The sequence below is a fragment of the Jaculus jaculus genome, chromosome 4 (assembly GCF_020740685.1).
Source record: "Jaculus jaculus isolate mJacJac1 chromosome 4, mJacJac1.mat.Y.cur, whole genome shotgun sequence".
Classification (NCBI taxonomy): Eukaryota; Metazoa; Chordata; class Mammalia; order Rodentia; family Dipodidae; genus Jaculus; species Jaculus jaculus.
In genome coordinates, this window is record NC_059105.1 from 98,002,470 (window position 1) to 98,024,147 (window position 21,678).

General features: G+C 36.2%; 1 protein-coding gene across 2 annotated transcripts in view; it reads right to left on the reverse strand.

The window, feature by feature from the left end:
• Arhgap15 (Rho GTPase activating protein 15) overlaps positions 1-21,678 on the reverse strand; it is a 671,175-nt gene that overhangs the window by 567,925 nt on the left and 81,572 nt on the right. For both annotated transcript variants that reach the window (XM_004651815.2, XM_045148540.1), the window contains 2 exons: positions 8,219-8,280; positions 17-104 (listed from right to left, as the gene is read on the reverse strand). In XM_004651815.2, the coding sequence (XP_004651872.2) occupies positions 17-104; positions 8,219-8,280 (150 nt within the window). The remainder of the gene's footprint in view (positions 1-16; positions 105-8,218; positions 8,281-21,678) is intronic.

Below are 21,678 nucleotides of genomic sequence, written 5' to 3' on the forward strand. Positions count from 1 at the left end.
AAAGAAAACAACTTACCATATTAGATGGAGCTTGCTGCTTGGATTCTTTATAAAATTCAATTTTTTGACTCGAAAGAACAATCCAGGAAGTGGACCAATTTTTCCTTAGGGAAAGAAAAGTCCAGTATTAGTAGAAGAAATCATGCATAAGTACAGTCTTAGTGACATTGATAGTGAACACAGGCTGTTTTCAGGTAATCTTCCTAAAAGATTTCCAATTATTATTTCATATTTAAAATGCTGACATTTATAGAAAAGTCCACTTAAAAAATTCACTTGTATTGACCTTATTAAAAATGAATCCACAAGCAATAGAAATCATTCCATCCTTACAGAAGAATCTTCAAATCCTGCAGGGCCTTGGACATCCTACGGATTGATCATGTATTTATTGAATTAATGAGCATACTTTGGCTTGGGAAAAAAGTTTGAATATAGTTAAATGAGGAAGTGAAATTATGGCTTTTAGTTTTCCTTGATGTTCCTTAGTACTTCCAAACTTCCTATTCCGAGCATCTTATTGCCCATGTCATGCATCAGTGCCCTGAACGAGACAACTCTTTAGGTTCTAAAAAACTGAATAAGATTAACACATGGAAGTTTGTACCAAATAAATTATATTTGTTTTAGTATACTTTGGTTTAATATTTCAAAATGACTGCATGCTTTATAAAATCTACTTTTAAAAGTTCACAGAGAAGACTTCATTCAGGTGAATGGCAAACCACAAAAAAAGTCAAGATCTTGTGTAATTTATTTCCATTTTTCTTTTAGAATTTAAATAATTTTATTGTTTTTTTTTTTATTTACTTGAAGAGAGAGAGAGAGAAAGAGGGGCAGATAGAAAGATAAAGAGAGAGAGCGAGAGAAGCAGCTCCAAGGCCTCTAGCCACCTTAAGGAAATTCCAGACACATGTACCCACCTTGTGCATCTGGCATTACATGGGTAGTGGGGAATTGAACCTGCATTCTTTGGCTTTTCTGGTGAGTACTTTAACTGCTAAGTCAGCTCTCCAGCACCTAGAACCTAAATCTTTAAATGAAATGACAGTTTTGATTTACTGAGTTTAATATTTACAAAAAAGTAGTTTGCTTTTACATGCCTAAAGCTTTGTTTATGACATGCCATTAAAAATGAAAAGGCTTACCACACACATTAGAAGCACAATGCTATACAAATACTCTGTTCTTGGATATACTTGTCTTCAAATGCCAAATATTCATCATGTGATGAATAGTTAGAAAAAGAGAGATAATTACTTAGATACTGTCTGTCTGCCTTACAGAACACTTCTCGTTGTAGATATCAGCAGAAATAGAGAAATTTAACCAGTCATAGCTTTCTCTTTATGTAGGCCATATTACTAGAGGATGCGGGAACAAGAAACGAGAACCACCAGTGCTGCTAGTCTACACTTATCATCTTGTATCCCATCCTTTTGAATGTCTGTGGCCATCAAGTGCTGAGCATCCTCACACGTGACAAATCCACATTAACATGGTCTGCCATATTTCAAACTCTATTTTTCATCTTTTAGCAGGAAGACACTACTCCTTCCTTGCTTCCTATCTACAGGGGTCAATGGTTCTATTTTGAATCTGTTTCTGATATAGATTGTTTCTAAAACTTGCTGGCAAAACTGTGCTGTTTCTTAAACTTGGAACAGGGTAGAACTGAAGTTGCATGAAATTAAGTGATTTTATTTTTCAGTGTTAAGACTTGGAACTACAATGAACTGCATCCTTGTTAGGAAAACCAGAGGATGAGACTAAGAGAGTGAGAAGAGCAGGCCTGGGAATCTTAGTAAGGGAAACATATCTGATACCTTATGGACAGTGCTATTTCATCTTGAGTTTGTTGATGACAAATATTATCTTTATTGTATCAGAATGGATCATATTCTTATTGCACCAGCTTAATCCTATCCCTTGAAAATAATTTCATTTCAAAATAAGTAATAAAATGTTGCAAAAAAAATTTAGATCCTTCTCTCATTTCAACTTCTCCCATGTTTTCTTTAAAAGTAGCAATAACAGATTACTTTGAGTAACTAGTATAATTTTGATTGTCTAGCTAAAGATTTCATTCTCACACACATAATGATGAAGTCTTTCATGGCTCCATTTATGAATGCAGAAAATGAAACTCAAAAAGTAGGTTACTTATTCAAGACCACAGACATGCACCTAAAGTCAAATCGAATTTTTCTTATGACAACTCTTATAATCTATTTATTATTTTATGCTGTGATTTTTGAAAAGAATCAGCAGTAATAAGGTGGTAGGGGTATCATCAATGTCAGGGTTTACCATAGTTTTGGCTATAATCTTCAAATTATAGAAATAGCAAATGTGACAACAAATAATTGATGTAGGTACTCATATTATTTTATCTGTCTCTTTAAAGATTGGTAGTCCTACAACTCCCCAATTCAATACTGAAGATTCCTCACCCCTATTCAGGCATGATATTTCCTTGATACCTACTTTGCACAAGTTACACCATTTGATATTTATAAGCACAGTACACTTTAATCACTAGGCACAAGTACCTGTTAAACACATACAATGTAAGGGCTGACTATAGAAGGAAAAATAAGTCAAGCTTCAAGGATGCCCTCTCTAACTAGAAGACAGACCCTAAACATAGAAAAAAAAATCCTCTGAATAACTCTTAAGGGTGAGTGATACATCCATACTTCCCAGTCCTTTGGCTGGGAATAAAATAAAATGCACAACCCACAATCACATGGGGAATGCCAGCAGTCCCACTGACATGGGCCCTCAGTGGATTGGGGGCATGAAGGAGGGAAATGATGGTACATATCTTTAGAAAAATCTTAATTAAAAAAATCTGTACAAAGTAACTAAAAAATTACATTGAGAAAAGATCATTGTATATGAAAAAGTTGTAAATAGAAACAACAAGACAAAACAAAACAAAAAAGCTGAAGTTTGGTGAGGCTGTATTGAGATTGCCCTGAATTTCCTCTTTATACTGAGTGCCCTTGGGTAAAATACAGCCTCACCAAACTTCAGTTTTCTTTTTTGAAGAGTGGATGTATCACACACACACACACACACACACACACACACACACACACACACACACACCTGTATGAGTTATTCAGAGGATTGTTTTGTCTTTATAATTAGGGTCCGTCTTCCAGTTAGAGACAGAGGTCCTGGGAATAAAAAGTCTCTACACAGAATTCCAGGTTGTGACAGGTGAAGGATTCATGTTAGACGTTAGGTTCACGAAATAGATCTGCAGATAGAAGATACAATGCACATAGATTTCTCTTTCTTTCTCTCTTTTTTTTTTTTTTGACAAAACAAATCACATTTAATGAGAGATAAAGATGCTGAGAGTAGAAAGGAAGAAAAATTAGATTCACAACAGAGCAGTCCTTTAGTAGTATGGCAATTAAGGAGGACATTTTATGCAATTGGAATACTTTACAGAATTTTCCTCAGATAAGTTGGGAAGTTGGAAAAAAACAACGTAAGAGGGAAAACAAAGCAAAACCCTGGACATAGTCAACCAGCTTGACATTCTACCAAATGGACACCGGATGGCAGCACATAATAACAGCAACTTTTTGCTGCTTCTCTAGAGAATGTATGACAGAAATGACCCTTAAAATATTCATTACCATTATCAGGATCTATGAGCTTGAGCTCTAGGTTTAACACATTAATTTGATCTCTAAATGAAAGCATGTTCTCCTCCATTGTCTCCGTCCTCCTTTAGGGGATACCACAGTGACAAACCAAAAAATCAGAGGAAACTATGTGTAAACATTTTCATAAATTTCAGACTCTCTTCTGTAGGCCACCTGTCTCTCTTACCCCACTTGGTCATGCTAGACTTTATTGGATTCTGTACCTGGGCTGGAACTGGAAGTGATGTACCCCAGGTTGCCTGAGTGATTTACTCCCAAGTTCCTTAGCCATTATGATCCTTTTCTCAGACCAACATCCTCAGGGACTTATATTATCTGTCTCAAATTCTAAGTTTCTTATAATTTATCTATAGTAAAAGATAATCCAAAGAGACACTGCAGTGTGAAACACACATCTCTTCCAATGTTGTAAGAAAAAAGGGAAAAATGATACATTAAACTTGTGTGAATTTATTGTCATTCTGAGAATAAAATCATAAAGACAAAAATAAGTTCACATTAGGAGGGTACTTTAGCATCATGTTCTAAAGAAAAGTCCATTCTGGTAACCATGATGTGTATGCTTATCACACATACATGTGCACATGCACACTCACACACTCTTGGAGAGAGAGACAGAGAGAGGGAGAGAGAGAGAGAGAGAGAGAGAGAGAGAGAGAGAGAGAGAGAGCGCCAAAGGACTGAGAACTGGCCTAGGATGAATGCAGGCATTAACAGACATGAGCACTGCAACCCTTATCATGCTTGTTCTCATACTCGTCTCCTGTCCATATTTTAATCGCAAGTATTTCAATGCCTGGCTAAAGAGGAGAGTAGAATGAGAATATGTAAATATGAGGAGTAAAGAACCACAAAGGAACAAGTTAAAAGAAAAATCTGGTGCAGGGAAAAGTACAAGGTACTGAAATGGCATAAGTATGGGGCCAGGAGACTTTTGTAAATTTAAGTATTGAACATAATTATTTACTAAGCATCGTATTGAACATAATTATTTACTAAGCTTCATATAGGCCAATGCTACTCAATGATTCAAGGATGAAATTCCCCCAAACAAAAAGACTGTGAAGTTTTATCAGAAAAGCCAAGGCATAATTTCAAGGTACATAATTAAAAATTAAAATTGAATGCTAAACACATTCTGCTTTCAAGTCTGTCTGTGTGTCATGAGGGGATGTGTATAACCTCATTTCAAATTAAAGCTAAATGTAGGACTTTTAGGAATGTAATATGTAGCCAACAACTCCTTCCTGTCACTTTCTGCTATCCACACTAAGATAAGTCATTCCCCCCTGCCTTAGGCAAGAGAAAATTTATGAAAGAGAGAAACAGAGACAAATCAGAGATATAAGAACAGGTAAGAATAAATTAAGAACATAATGCAAGATATGATGACCTAGATGAATTTCTCAGAAGAAAAGTTAACGGAAATGCAAATGGTAATACCCATTGATGACTGAAGCCTTTGAAACAGTTGATGGCATGGAAGAAATGAATAAGTTTTGCTCTCAGAATCAAGTAGCTTAAAGCAAGGGAAACAAATGATTTAAAATTGGGACATGGTTAATTCTGATACAAACTACATTAGTAAGATTTGGGAGAAAGAAGAGGGTAATAAGGCAACAATTTCTACATTGTAACAACAATAGGGAATATCAAGCTTATAGTAGCCAAATGCTTGACATAATAAGTGTGTATTTTTTAACTTTCTTTTACTTATTTGCCAGCATGGAGAAAGAATGAGAAATAGAGACAATGTGTGCACCAGGACATCAAGCCAGATGAATGTGCTACTTTGTGCATCTGGATTTATGTGGGTACTGGGGAAATCAAGCCCAGGCTATCAGGCTTTGTAAGCAAGTGTCTTTAATTGCTGAGCCATTTCTCCAGCCCTGATATTTCTTATTTATTCATTAATATTTATAAAATGATAACAAAGATTTGACAAATGGAAACAGTCCATCAAAAATTTCATATAATCAATACATATCACAATAACTTGGGAATGACATTTAATTATTATTAAATTATCAATGAGATAAGACCTACATAATTTTTCATGTTTGTGAGTAAATGTACCATTTTATTGCTAATGATTATACCTTATATACTCTTTGGGAAAGCACTATAGCAATACATACTAAGATTCATTGTGAGTGGTCATGTAGTTTGGTCAGGTAATCAAGGCTTAGATCTTTAGAAATTATAAAGGGATAAATAGTAAACATTAGTTCTAATTCAATGGTAAGTCTTTTGGTATAAAACTAGAGTCAACTAAAAAATTAAATAAAAATAAAAGTAGGAATCATTTGGCTTGTTATAGCCCATCAACAAGGTGTAGTACCATATGCTTTTAAGCAATGTGATTATTATATATGCAATGTTCAATTTAAAACATTTATAGTAAACACAAAACAAACACCAGACATTTAGAGGAAATATTTATAAAATTGAAATCTGACAAAGCATAACTATTTAGAATGTGTTAGGAGCTCTATTACATTGCTTTAAAAATACTATGAAATTGAACAGATAATATGTCAAGGTTCATAAATGAACAATTCTGCAGATATAGAATCTGAATGACTCAAAACAAATAAGGCAGCCTCAAATGCAATATAAACCAATGAAAATGAATAAAAATAACTGAGGTAATATATAAATATCCATACATTTGATAACATTGAGGGAATGGAGTCTGATAATATATATTAACAATCTGTGGGGATCCCTTCTTCAATGCAGAAAGAATTGGTATAAATTAATGAAGTCATTCACAAGAAGGTCTTGGGTAGCTTGCAATATACTTATAAATACATGACAAGCTGTTTTTGATGGTGCATGACTTTAATACCAGTACTCAGGAGGCTGAGGCAGAAGGTTCACCATAAATTCAAGGCCAGTCTGAACTACAGAGTGAGTTGCAGGTCAGCCTGTGCTACAGTGAGACCCTCCTTACAAACAAACAAATAAGCATACAAATGCCAAATTAATCTTGAATTTCTAGGTAGTGTACACTAAGAGAATTTCTGACACAGGTTCCAAGGCTATATGTGTATGTGTGCATGCATGCATGTTCAGGTATGTGTGTGTGTGTGAGTGAGTGTATGTGTGTGATTAATCACAATGTTGGTTTGGGATGGAAGTAGTTATAGATAACTTAGATGTTAATAGCTGGAACAATGGACAAATAAAATTTGGTGCAGATACATGTTGGCAAAATGGAAAACAATTAGAAAAATAACAACTTTAAATATAGCAGCATACATGGGTATCCAGGCACAAATATTGAATGAGAGTAGCAAAAAACATAGAGATTTATTATAAAAAATGTTTATACAATAGGACACATTAAAACACACACTATTGTTTTGGAGTTGATGTTTTGTTGAAGTGTTTTGAACACCACACATAGATATACAGAGAATACTTGTGAAAAACACCTTGAACTCATACCCCTAGAGGAATGACATGAGAGAAGGGGACCAACAGTGAATTCAAGTCACCGAGGGCCATGCTCTAAACACTGACAGCATAGGACCACAGACCAGAGTGTGATCAGTTCATTTATCAGACTAGGATTTCTGCATAGGAACACTAAAAGGTATATAACTTTAAGTGAAAAAAATGATGGATAAATAAATATATAACAGTATTCCAACTAGCAGGAAAAAAAATCAATGAAATAGAATACAGAAGCTTCACCTTACTGAGTGAGACAGGGTCTCTCACTAAGCTCTGATCTCACAGATTTATCCAGACAGCCTGTCCTGGGGAGCTGCCTGTTTCTGCCTCCCAAATGCTGAGACTACAGAGGCATAATGCATATCCAATATTTATGTGGGCTCTGGGGTTCTGAATTCAGGTCCGTATGTCTGCATGACAAATGTTTCATTAACCGAACCATCTTCCCAGCTCCCCAACTGATTTTTATTTTTTAGCTACAAATGTAGTTTAAGTCCTCCAACTTTCTAACAAATTTTTCAATGTGTTATACTGATATTTTTTTTCTCTAAAATATTTACTTAATTATTTTCAAGCAGAGAGAGAAGAGAGAAAGACAGAGAGAATAGGCATGCCAGGGACTCCAGCTGCTGCAGACTGCTCTATGTGAGTACTAGGGAATCAAAACCAGGTTCCTAAGCTTTGCAGGCAAGTGCTTTAACCAGTAAGCCATCTCTCCAGCCCCCTAATGTCCTTTTGATGTTGTAAATGAGTGTGTTAACATGTTTATTTGTCTGTTAACCCCATAAATAAAGATGTTTTACCTTATCTCTCTTTCTGTGTTCTAGAGAATTTAAGTCCCAGGAGGATAAACATTGGTTGCTTACACATGATGAGAAACAATATATAATGTAGTTCCTTCCATTGAAAACTATAATCATGTTAATAATGATATTGAAAATATAGTATCAGAAGAGACTATTGTAATTAGGTTTCTCAAGCCTTGCTTCTCAAACAATAGCAGTAACACAAGTTGAGGACATAGGAAACGAGGATAGTTATGTAACAGTAAGTTGAAGAAATTTCATTACCTTAGCTTCTTTCCTCCATCTGCAATTTTAGCTTTTTGAAGATAACCTTCTTTTACAACCATCTGCAAGAAGAATTCATGTATTATAACTGTGACAAACTCCTATGCATTTTTAGTTTGAATGAATCTATGCTCCTTAAGAGCCATTGTAGTGATGGAAGTTTCCAGTCACAGAACTTTATTAATAATGTATATATACCTTATGGGAAGTAGCACTAAGATCATAGTCATTACAAGTCCTTAAATATCCAAAAGACAGATTATAGAGGCAGATATGAATGATGTGTTAGAATGTAGAACACCTTTTCTTACTCTCCTTTCTGCTGCAATGAAGTCACTTGCTTTAATAAATGATTCAAAGTTAAGATAAGACAGATTCAATACCCCCTTTCCTTAATTATACAGATGATCTTTAGAAGTGTTCATCCTTTTCATCTTCCTCATGCACCTGTTGAAAGCTAGGAAAAAGGGAGGATTCAATGGAATGAGGAATTGAGCCAGTTGCATGGCAAACCCTTACAAAACCAGCATTTCATGCACTTTGGTCAGTTAGCAAGATGCTGTAACAACATTCTTTCATTGTCTTCTGTGATGTTTGCTTTCCTTTTGCTATTTATATATCCTAGCTCTTATGGCTAACATAGCTTCAAGTTCCATAAGGGCATTCAACAATTCATTAAAACATATCAGGAGTGTTTATTAAGGTCTAGGCAAAATAAATGCCAATGCAAGCAATATGTGCTCATATCGAGAAAAGTCTATAATAGGTGATTAAGATTCTTAGTGGCATATTTCTGCTGTCTTCTGGAGGTCTTGCATACCCTTTTTCATCCCATGTTCCACGTTTTTATTCTTAAGGGATTGCTTATACCCTCTCCCTCAAGCTTTAGGTTAAAAATGTTGGTCACGTGCCTAACAGCAGGGAATCATATTCCCTCCGTGTCTCCCAAATGCAATCATGGTCATGAGTGTAATATTCCATCTCTACCATGTATTTATTCCCCCAAACTCCCATATCCATAAACCTATTTCAATCCATTTGAAAAGCCAACCTGTATGACTTCCCATCCATCATTGTAGTCTCCTTAGGGCACCTTTCCATTGAGTCTTAATTTCCACTCTACTGTATCCTAGGATAGCACCTATGAGATAATATATTAATGGTATGTTTATTTCCTTGTCTGTCTATGTGCAATGTGGGCCCGCTGAACACAAGGACTATATTATTATCATCTGGGTTCCCAGCTTCTGCTGGAACCAGTAGTCACAATCATAACAATTGTATAAACAAATAAGTGAAAAAAAATATATAATTATTTAAATATTTTACTTATATTAAAATTTAAATTATATATATACATATACATATATATATATCACTTAAATTTTTACAGAAAATGAAAAAACTAAAATTAAAAAATCACCTGCATATATAATGAGTGCGAGGATGCCACATTTGGGGGATAGTGAATTATTCTAAACACTAGATAAATTCCTGATTATAAGACACATATATAGATTATACAGATGTGATTATACCCCTGACTTTTTATTGCTATATTTCTAATACTTAGCAAAGTACTGACCTTTCAAAATATATTTTATAGATACATTTTACCAAATAAACTCTGTGAGGTTACAGGGATAATGACTGTTACACATATACTTTTTACATATCTACATGTTCAGAAGCTATTTTCCATAAGTATACTCTCCACACGTCCAAAACAGTCTAAAGAAGCTTTTAAGTTTTGGCGTCATGGTACTTAGTTGTGCCACTTCTTTCACGTTTGGATATATCTATTAATTGCTTTTCCCACCCCTGATTCTATGTATATTGTCCCTGGGTTTGGTTTCAGACAATCTTTTCTGCCCTCTAACACCATACTGTGAACCTACTGCTTTCTATAAGTGTTTAGAAGAAAGATGTTTAGAAAAAGATGGCAATTAGCATTATAGAAGAGATAGATACATTTCTTAACAAATGTATGTTGAGAAATTTTGTTGTGTAAACCTAGGCAAATTCATTGTTTTGTCCAAACTTCTTATGAAAACAAAATAGCTAATAAAAGCCTAGATTATTTTTATCTGAAAGCTACATAACCTGTCAACTAACTACAAAAATTGATACATATGTTTTCATTGCCTTTTTCATAAAATAGTATTCCCTGCTTAACCCATAATATTCATATAAACATATCACTGATGACTATTTCTTTAAGAGGGGAAATGTGAACAGAAAATTTTAATACTCTTACACTAAAAAATCAACCCCCAATAAGATTAAGTCTATAAAAGTCTTTCCCCTTGACTACATAAATAATGTCCCAACAGACCCTACTGGATGTTTCTTAGGCTTCCTGAGACTGAGGAAGCCAAGGACGTTACTTCTCATATTGAGATTCAATGACTATGATATCAGGGTCATTAATGGCTGTGTTATATTTCATGGTCTCTGGACTCACAGATCTAGACAGACCCAACCCTTAACTAAGATTGATCCCTCACAAGGAGGAATTTTGCCTTGTAAAACTTTTGTGTGGATGACTGATTCACTTCTTGAGAACTTTTTGTCATTTCTCTATGACTAGCATCTTTTTCTTCACATTGTCTTCAGGCTACACTGTAATGTTAATCTTTATTGTCAAGTTGAAGGGATTGATAAAGTATTATATTAGTAAAGCCCACCTGTGAGTGGGGCAATGCAGGCATTTATAGAAATATTAGAACATTAATTTAGATAGGAAGAGATTACTAGAAAGTGGTAGACCTGTAGAAAGTGGGAACCCATTAGAGGAAGATAGTCACTGAAGATGTGTCCTGGGAGGCAACATCTTGCCCTGCCCACTCCTTGTTATTGCTCTGATCATCCTCACATTCTCCCTGAGGTGAGGAATGTAACCCATACTATGGTCCTGCCAGCCAGGCTGTGCCCAAGCAGAAGAAATACAATTGTAGCTGGAGCCTCTGCAAAGGTGAGCCTCAAGTCAATCATTCTCTCAGGTACTTTGACAATAACTATATGAGAACTAATACACACACATACACATTTTCTTCTCTTTTTGAGACTTGTTGCTTATATTGTCTTACAGTATAAAGCATTTCTATACTGGAACCTGCCATCCAGTATTTGATGTGCTGATATTTATAGGTTTACATTAGACCTAAGCTAATAAGTAAAAAAAAACAAGAGGCAAAAAAAAATCACCTTAAGATCTGTCTTGGGGCTAGAGAAATGGATCAGCAGTTAAGGGGCTTCCCTTCAAAGCCTAAGGACCCACATTGGATTTCCCAGTGCCTATGTAAGGCCAAATGTGCAAGATGGCATTTGTATCTGGAGTTCTTTTGCAGTGGCTAGAGGCCCTGGTGTGCCCATTTTCATTCTCTCTCTCTCTCTCTCAAATAAATATACATAAATAAAACATTATAAAACAGTCTAACTTATCTGTATTTTATCATATTTAAATGCATAATATTAGAATCACTTCACAAATAACTCAAGAATGAAATAGAATCCTTTCAAATTAGCTCATGTAAATACATACCTTGCTGTGTGTACATACATGTCAAAATAAGAATCCTAAAGCATTTCCAGTCATGCCTACAGAGACTGACTGCTGCATTCATGGCCCCACAATGAATACCAGTGTCCCCTATTAGGGCCCTCAGTGGAATGGCTGTAGGGAAAAGGGGATATAAGTTGCTAACTAAGGGGGAATACGACCAACACATGATTTGTTCATATAGTAAAGTTCATAATTAATAAAAAGGAACTTAAAAAAAACAGACAAAATCCTCAATTTGGAAACAATGATCAGATGAAAAGAAGAGTGGCAGAAAAGCAAAGAAATGTAGTTCTGTGCTACATATCAACAGAGCCAAGAGAGGAGCAGCTAAGAATTTTTGCAGGTTTTGAAATGGGTTAAGTGGACACATAGCAATAATCTTAACACTCATGCAGCACAGGTAGGTAGATCAACAAAAGCACACCCATGTGTCATGAGTTAGAGCCCAAACTACTCTACCTAGTGAGTTCCAGCCCAGGTAGGACTACATAATGAAACCTCATCTCAAAACAACAAACAAAACAAATGGGCAGTTCGTGAAAGCTATTCTTGATTTCATGTCTCTGTGCTAGGCACAGCTTGTTCAGTCCAGCCTACTTGTTCTCTTTAGTATGTCCGCAAGCCATGCCTTCTTAGACACTTGCCCTTTCATACTTCTGTCATTCACATAAGGGACTATGGCCAATGTGGGGGTTCTGCTCAAACCTTGAACTGTTTTCCAAATGCTAGGTTTGTTGAAGTGCACATTAAGTCTTACCAAGTGATTTCCTCCATCATATTTTCCCCTGTGTAATTTAAGGAAAATACTATCTTTATATCTCTAATTTATTTTGAAATGTCATATTGAAAATGGTACTATTCTATGCTTAACGATTCCTGTAAGCTTTCTTCCTGAGCCTTTCATCTTGTAACTAGTGGGTTTCATTCTTTCACCAAGAAATCCCTGTTCTGCATAGAAAATGGTCTGAGGAAGCCAAGTCTTTGTGCCTGAAGAATTTTCTTTTGTCCTACCTCTGGAGATTTCTCCTGTGATCCATCACTCCTTCCTCCCTCAATTTCTTTATTTTCTTGGGAATTTTATGTATTTGTTTCTTTGATTTCAAAGTTACTTATTTGCTGAAGTTCAGTGAGAATGGCCGTCTCTGTCACTGTCTGGGCCACTTATTAGTGTAATTCAGTTGTGCTATAACCTAATTTTGGTCTGGGCAGTGGGGAAGAAAGGATTGCTCAATGTCAGCTGTCTTGGTTGCTGATGTGTGTGCACTTTTCTCTACTCTAGGGTTAAATGAATTACAAATGTGGGCTGAGTAGAAGAAGTATTTTCACGAGTTTCTGTGTACCCATGGTTTCTGGAGTGCTTCAACACCTCAAAGCTCTCAGCATCTGGGCACTGTATCCTCCCCCTTCCATGTCCCCCAGCTCATTTACTTTGATCACTATTCTAGCCAGTATGACATTCTTTTTTAGTCTTTGTTTTTGTTTTATTACTTTTTTTTTTTTTTTTTTGAGGCAGAGTCTGGCTATATAGTCTTTGTTGTTTAACCTGTGTCTATCTGTGTATACAAGGCTGGCCTTAAATTTATTTCCATCTCCTCTGCTACAGGGATTACAGTCATCTAGACTACAGCCACCTCAGTAAGACGTTTCTGAAGTTTTTCAAATACATTTGAAATAAGTTTGTTTCCACTTATAGATGCTTTTGTCTCTTCTTGAAACATCCTTTCTTTCCATTCTTTGCTTGATAAACCCTGTTCATGATGCAAATCTCAATTTAAGTGCCTCTTCCAAAAAGTGAATTTATAACTTCTTAGTTTAAGATTGGGCCTTCTTTTCCCATGGAAGCTGGTATTGAATGATGATCTGTTTACCTATTTAGTGACTCAAAGTTCTTTCAGGAAAGGATCTGACTCATTAGCTTTTCTTCAGAGGCCCCCAGTTTTACACACTTCCTATAATGGGATTAAAGTGGTCTATGTATATATATTCAATGATAAGCGTAGCCCTTACAAAAATGGAAAGAATATCACAAAACCTGGAGTTAGTTTCAAAAAAAAAAAAAAAAAACCCTCAATTACATCAATTACATAACTTTTCACTCTGAACTATGAATGAGAGCATATTCTTACTTTGGAAAACCTAACTATATTTTACCAAAATATGAGAATGAAAACAAAAACAAACAAACAAACAAAAAAAGCTGGGTGTGATGGCACATACCTTTAATCCCAGTACTTGAGAGCAGAGGTAGGAGGATCACCATGAGGTCAAAGCCACCCTGAGACTACATAGTGAATTCTAGGTCAGCCTGAGCTAGAGTGAGACCCTAATGTGGAAAAAAAAAAAAAAAAAAAAAAGAATGAAAAGCAATGTTTTATTTTATTTTATTTTTTTAATTTAGGGAAAGTCCAGCCTAGTCAATAGAATTATTCTCCCAAAATGACTGTTCTTTGCTTTAAAATAAGAATGTGCTGTATCTTTACAATGCCTTTCATCCCCAAAGCCTTCAGAAGTATTAATTAATCTTCAAAATGATATCTGGCTCCAAAAGGTAGAATCCATGATTTAAGGTTTATCTGCAAAAAGCCTGCTTTGCCCTGGAGCCATGACAACTTCCTGAGATCTGTCCTCAAAATCCTCCTTGCTCAGGAGGGAACAGATGATTCTCTAAAAGCTGCCACAGGCTTTGACTCCTGCAGGGTTACCCATACACACGCCTTGTACTCTTGATAAAAATAAACGAGATAAAGATTTAACATGCTGCAAACAGGCTTTATTTTAATATTTCTTTAGGGAAAAAAGGAAAAGTGCTCTGAAAATAATTGGGTCTCAGGAATAATTGTAACCAGGAATCTTGCATACAAGATCAGGAAGCAAACACATGTTAATGTACCTTATGTTTCATGTTTAAAGTAGTTGCTACATAGCCTTGTTAAGCAATTACACCTATTCTCAGAAAACAACTTCAGCCGCTTCTACTGGAAGCCTATGGGTTTGCAAGCCACATGGCAAAATGACACAGCTGTCAGTGAATTGAGCAGTTGCTTCCATGAGATTTTTAAACTCTAATTAGGAATGCTTTGAGGAAAATGTTCAAAAGAAATGCATTATTCCTGTTTATCCATGTTGATCACAATCAAGTAAAGAGGCACCAGTAAGAGATAAAACATACCTGAGACAATTGTGGTGGCAAAAGTCTTTTAATATGAACATTATGGAGGAGGATCTTGGAGATAGGAGGATCACCTTGAGTTCAAGGGCTGCAGAGTGAATTCCAGGTCTCTCTAGGCTACAGTGACACCCTGCCTCAAAAATATTAGATAAATCATAGCTAGTTAGCTAGCTGGCTAGAATATATAAATGAGAGATCATGGGGCATAAGGAGCTAAGCACCACATTGGCAGGTTTCATTTTATAAAGTGATCATTTTGCCCCTAAGTGGCTGAAACTAATGTATAATTTTCCATAGGCTAACAAAAGTGGATAAGTCAATCACACATGATTCTTTAAAAATGCTTTGGAAAGTTCTCATAAATATGAGACACAGAAAGTAAGATTTGCATCACAGAGCAACTTTTTAGGAATAAGTTTGAAAATGAATAAGGTATAGGAATGAACTATGAGAATGAACTATTTGAAAGAACTATGGAAGAACTTCTTATGGACTGACAGATAACCTTTCCTATCTTATAACCATATACTTAGCTCGCTACAATAATATAATAAAGTTTTCTCTGCTTTAGTTTACATTTGCCCTGAACAGCACAGATGAAACTACTGACAAGGAATGTTAACAGAAGATACCTGAACTTAAGCCATGCTCTTTGCCCTACTTCCTCAAATACATTCATGAGATACATTAACTACTGTTAAAAGCAATGGACATTAAAAGTAATAAAGTATGACTTCTAGTCAAGATGGCATCCATCTAACCATGCTTCAGCTCCTGAGATAACACCAGGCAAGATATGTGGGGTTCCAGGGTCAGCAGGACCTAGCAGACCCCCAGTGGGAGGGTGCAGAGGAGCACAGTACGGAATCTGTGGATTTCCATACTCTCAGATAGCCTACTAGAGCACTAGACCTCTCAAGCAGCCATACGCAGCAGCTGTACTACAGACCAGGTTCACTCCTGCACTACCTACAGGCTCCTCGGATCAGGGACAGGCATCGCTCACCTTTCCTGGCACCAACCAGCTGTCATTCCTCACTTCCTCCCTCCTGCAGCTTTTCCTCCTCTTTATCCTTGCCACTGCCTTGCCACCAGATCTGCACCACTGACTTCTGTGCAACAAGGTCCAAGTCTGTGCCACTGGGTCCTTCCCTTTCTGTTCTCCCACCCTGCCACCCACCAATGGGACAGCACCATTCTCTCCCCCTGACTCCAGCGCCTGCCTCCTAGACTGCACAGTCTCCAGTCTCCAGGCTCCTCTCCCTGCCCTATCACTGGTCTCCAGTCCTCATTGGACCATGAGGACTCCTCCTGCCTGAGCAGAGAGGCCCCCTTGCCTTCAAAAGCCTAATCTAGTCAAACATAGAAGTGAATTACTGAAGACTCTTCAAGGGTAAACTAAAGCTTCCTCCTGAATTAAGTAATATTCTCACACCGTGATGGGCAGATCACAGTGCAAAAGGAACAACATGAAATATCAAATGGAAGGAACCCCAACAAGGTTGCCTAGTCCCGCAATGGAAGTCTCTAATCAAAACACAAAAGTGACAACAGGATCAGAACCCCAAGAGGAAGATACAAGCTTGCAGAAAATCAACAAAAGACCAATAATTGTATGAATTTACAATCCTTGCTAGATTGGATATAATAGAAAAATACCAGAGAGACTTCAAGAGAGTTAAATGATCTTAAGGAAAGAGGACCTCAATAATAAGTTGACAAATCACGAAGACAAATAAATGCAAGGATGAATCTCAAGAAGCATTAAGAACAGAAAATGACTTGAAATGATAACTCTACAGAGAGCTGGATACTATACAGTAAAAAGCAATAGAAAATACAAGCCATATTGAACAAGTCCAAACCTTTCCAGAAGCCCTTGAGAAGAGAGTTAGTCATGTGGAGGACAGAACATCAAAACTAAAAGACAAAGGAAACAGTTCACAAGTCCAAACACTTGAATAGTTTAATTTTTTTTTTTTTTTTGTGAACAGAACATGAGGGAACTGTAGGATACCCTTAAATGTCCCAATATTTGGATCATGGGTATACCAGAAGTGGAAGAAATACAGATCAAAAGCATGGAGAACTCATTCAACAAAATTATCGAATAAAACTTTCCCACCCTCTCAAAAGAGAGTCCCATTAAGATACAAGAAGCTAACAGAACTCTAAACAGACTGGACCAAGACATGTTATCATTAAGATTCTAAATATTGAAAGTAAAGTCCTAAAAGCAGCAAGAGAGAAACAACATATTACATATAACGGTAACCCTATCATAATTACCTCAGACTTCTCCATGGAAACCCTGAAAGCCAGAAGGGCACGGAAGGGAACACTGCAAAGTCTAAGGACCTAGGGCTTCCAACCCAAACTACTCTACCCAGCAAAAGTATCCCTCATAATAGATGGTGAAAGGGAAACTTCCCATAACAAAAACCAACTCCACAACTATATGAACACAAAGCCAAACCTACAGAAAAGTACATCAGAGGATTCTCCACACCAAAGACTCAAACAACCAATCTCAAGTGTCTACAAGAAGCAGACCATAATAACCAAACCTAGAGAAGGCTCAAGAAACTACAAAGTCCAAGAAAACACCAAACCCCATAAGACAACACAATATGGCAGGGATTAAATCAAATTTCACACTTATCACCCTAAACATTAATGGCCTTAATTCACCCATCAAGGGATACAAGTTAACAGGTTGGATCAGAAAACTGGATGTCTCAATCTTCTCTCATCAAGAAACCTATCTTACAGATAAAGACAGATACCTCCTCAGGGTGAAAGGGTAGAAAATGATATTCTAAGCAAACAGAAATAAGAAACAGTCAGGCGTTGTAATACTAATATTGGATAAAATAGGCATCAAATCAAATCAAAAAAGCAACTTCTTACTTATTGTATTGGTTTGATTCAGGTGTTCCCCATAAACTTAGGTGTTTCCAATGCTTGGTTCCCAGCTGATAGAGATTGGGGAATTAACACCTCCTGAAGGGAGTGTTGTTGCCAGGGTTATTGCTATTGTCCACCTTATGTTGGCCAGGGGGTGACGTCCACCCTATGATCATGCCATTGTTTTCTCCTGCCATCATGAAGCTTCCCCTTGAGTTTGTAAGCCAAAATAACCTTTTTATCCCCACAAGCTGCTCTTGGCTGGGCAATTTCTGCAAGCAATTGGAACCTGACTGCAGCACTCATCAAGGTAATAATCCAACAAGAAGATATCACAGTCATCAATCTTTGTGTACCAAACACAGGTGCACAACAATTCACAAAACAAAACCTACTTGGTAACAAAACAGAAATAAACACCAACACAACCCTAGTTGGGGATTTCAATAGTCCACTATCATCAATAGATAGATCATCCAAGCAGAAAATAAACAGGGAAGTAAGAGAGCTCAACAACACTATAGATCAACTAGACATAACAGACATCTACAGAACTTTCTACCCCAAATCTACAGAATACACATTCTTCTCAGCAGCCCATGGAACCTTCTCCAAAACTAGGTTATAAAGCCTACCTCCATATATTTAAGAACATAGACATAATTTCCTGCATGATATCACCCAATCACATAATCTTTGCATGGTCTCACTCATTTGCAGCTCCTAACCTGGATCAGTTCAAGATGCTTACATATCTAATAGGCATCTCAAGGCCTGGACAATGGGGAGGGTAGGGCTTGAGAGGAGGATAAGGTGGGGGGACACAAAACTCAACCCAAATGCAACTGGTACCACAAAATCTTATATCTTGGAAGAAAGACTAAGAGATTAAACCCTCAACAGGACCTTAGGGGAGCACCTGAATCAAAAGGTCCTGGAGAGGGTAAATGAACCTTAACCTTAAGTTTCTCCTGTTTCTATTTTTTTTTTCACTTTCCCTCTTTTTTCTATTTTCTCTCTTTTTCTTCTTCTTCTTTTTTTTCCCCATGGTACTGGCCTATAACTCCAGTACCAGGATGCAGTTAATACCCACAATGAGCTGTTGATCATAGAGACCTACAAGGCTTCCCAAAACAAGACAGACTTCTATCAGAGCACTTGATTACCCACCAGAGGTTAATTGTAAGACCCTACTGCTGAAGACACCTACATGGAGAGACGTGGCTGGAATCTGGAAGAGAGCCAGTCCCCAGACAGTTAGTCTGACTAGTGATAGAAGTTGCTAAATGAGCTACTGGGGGAAAGTGGCCAACATCTGTCTGAGAAGCTCAAAGTCTAAGTGATTCAGAAGCAAACAACCTGACATGATGCTCATACAAGTTCAATAGTGGCACACAACCATGGGGGGGGGGAGGGGGGTAACCTGCTGCTATTGAATTGGCCGACAGATCTGCTCATTGGAAAGGAACCCATATCTTGAACTGGGAAACAAGTCAGAATCAGTTTCTATAATTTCAGGCCAGCCAGGCTCCAATTGGGGTATACGGTAAGAACAGCAGTAATACAGTAATAATAAGTAATAACAGCAACTCAAACTGGTTTAAATATTTTTTTCTAAATGATGTTAATGTTTATTATTTCATAAATGATTACATGCCTTGGTAAATACTGCCACCTGAAACCTGTGGATAAATTGGAACATAACCATAAATCATAGTGAGAACAGGGAGGGTTGAAAAAATAGAATCATACCAGTTATGGAAAAAGTACATGAGTATCAGTAAAAAGAATATCAGGAACTGGAGAGAATGCTTAGTGGTTAAGGCACTTGCTTGCGAAGCCTAATGACCCATGTTCAACCCTCCAGATACCACATAAACCAGATGCACAAAGGTGAGGCAAGTGCAAGGTCACACATGCCCACTAGGTGGCACAAGAGTCTAGAGTGTAATATCAGTGGCTGAGGCCCTGGTGCACCAATTTCTCCCTCTTCCTCTCTGTCTCTAAAAACAAATAAATAATACAAAATTTTAAAAAGATATCAGGTTAAATTAGTCAGAATTAAAGAAAACCTCAAGGGTTCTAAAACAAATTCATGTCTTCATGAATAATAATGGGTAGTTTAAATTCATCATTTTTGTCTTTTGAAGAAACTGGCAATTTTTAAAACTTATTTATTTATTTATTTATTTATTGTGCGTACATGTGTGAGGAAGGAAGGAAAGAAGGAAGGAAGGGGAAGGGAAACAAAATAATATATCTGAAAACATCATAAACAAGCTTAAATAACTTATGCTAGAAAAAACATTTTAATAAAATAATTGGGCTAGAAAGATGATTTAGTGGTTAAGGCACTTGCCTGTGAAGTGTAAAGACCCAGGTTCAAGTATATAGAACCCACATAAGCCAGATGCACACAGTGCCATATACATCTAGAGTTGTTTTTTTTTTTTTTTTTCCCAGTGGCTAGAGGCTCTGGGGTTCATATCCTTCCTTCCTCTCCCTCTCCCTCTCCCCCTTTCTTTCTCTCAAATAAAAAAATAAAAATTAAAAATATATTTAAAAGTACTAACAACACAGTAAAAAAAAATTCCATTCAAATAGCAGACTGTAAGAAAAAGAAGTTGAATGCTGTTGCCTGTGTTCATAAGATTGAACAAAGTTAAGTGTGCTCAGAAAGAGAATTTAGGGAACCCCAAGTTGAGACTAGGAAATAAACATTAACTGATAGTATGCAAAGTTCATGGAAGTAGGGTCTTTGGGTATGTATGTGAGAGAAAGAAAGACAGATTGTGAGAGAAAGAGAAAAAGAGAGAGATACACAAACACACAAATCAATTTAGAAAGATTACAAAGTCAGAAGTTTACAATTTTGCTTCTGATTGTATTTAGTACTACTTCACAAAGTATCTTTTCAAGGTGATACATTTGCTCTTGTGTTAGAGTTGAGGCTGAAAAGTTAAGTCTGATCACCACATGTTAGATAAAAAAAATAACTTTGGTGTTCTGAAGCTTAGCTTAAAAAAAAAAAACAAAACTACTTTTGAATAACCCATGGCTTCTGTAAAATTAGCTTATGCTTGATATAAGCATAACTATTAAGTTAAAAATTAAATAGTAGTAATTGATTTTATTTAAATAACTTTGATTTTAAAAATTCATATTTCACAGATATATTTTATAAAAATTATTTTAATCTGTAGTATATCACACAAATATAATTGCACACATGTTTATGTATGTATATATGCATGTATATATAGTCACTTAGCTCTATTTTCAGTTTAACATTTGACATTTTTTTCTTTAAATAGTTATAACATCAACAAGTTGTAGTTTTATGAAATACATTTATGATTATCTGTATAGACTTTACTTTCTTACAGTTACAGTATTCTAGACTTAGATTAAGAGCTAATAATGCAACAGTTATAAGGGGTAGCCCTCATTTAATATGGTTTATAATTCAGTAAGAGAGACAGAAAAAGAGATAGGTAATTTTAGTGTGATTCATGTGGGAGAAAGACAAGTCTAAGCTACTCTTGGGAGACAGATTAAGCAAGGGTGACCTAATTCAAATTTGAGAAATCACAGAAAGAGTTCTCATAGAAAATAAATTGAGAATTGATAAATTTGTTGCCAAAATATTGACATATCAAATTACAATACTGGAAATATTGGTTTTCACTTTGAATACTGGGTATAAATTTATTAATATCTGCCATTATTTCCACAAACTTTTAATATTTTATTGTTGACAAACATCTTTCATGAACATACACCAGTGCTCAAAGCAACATATGTATCACATAACAAAGA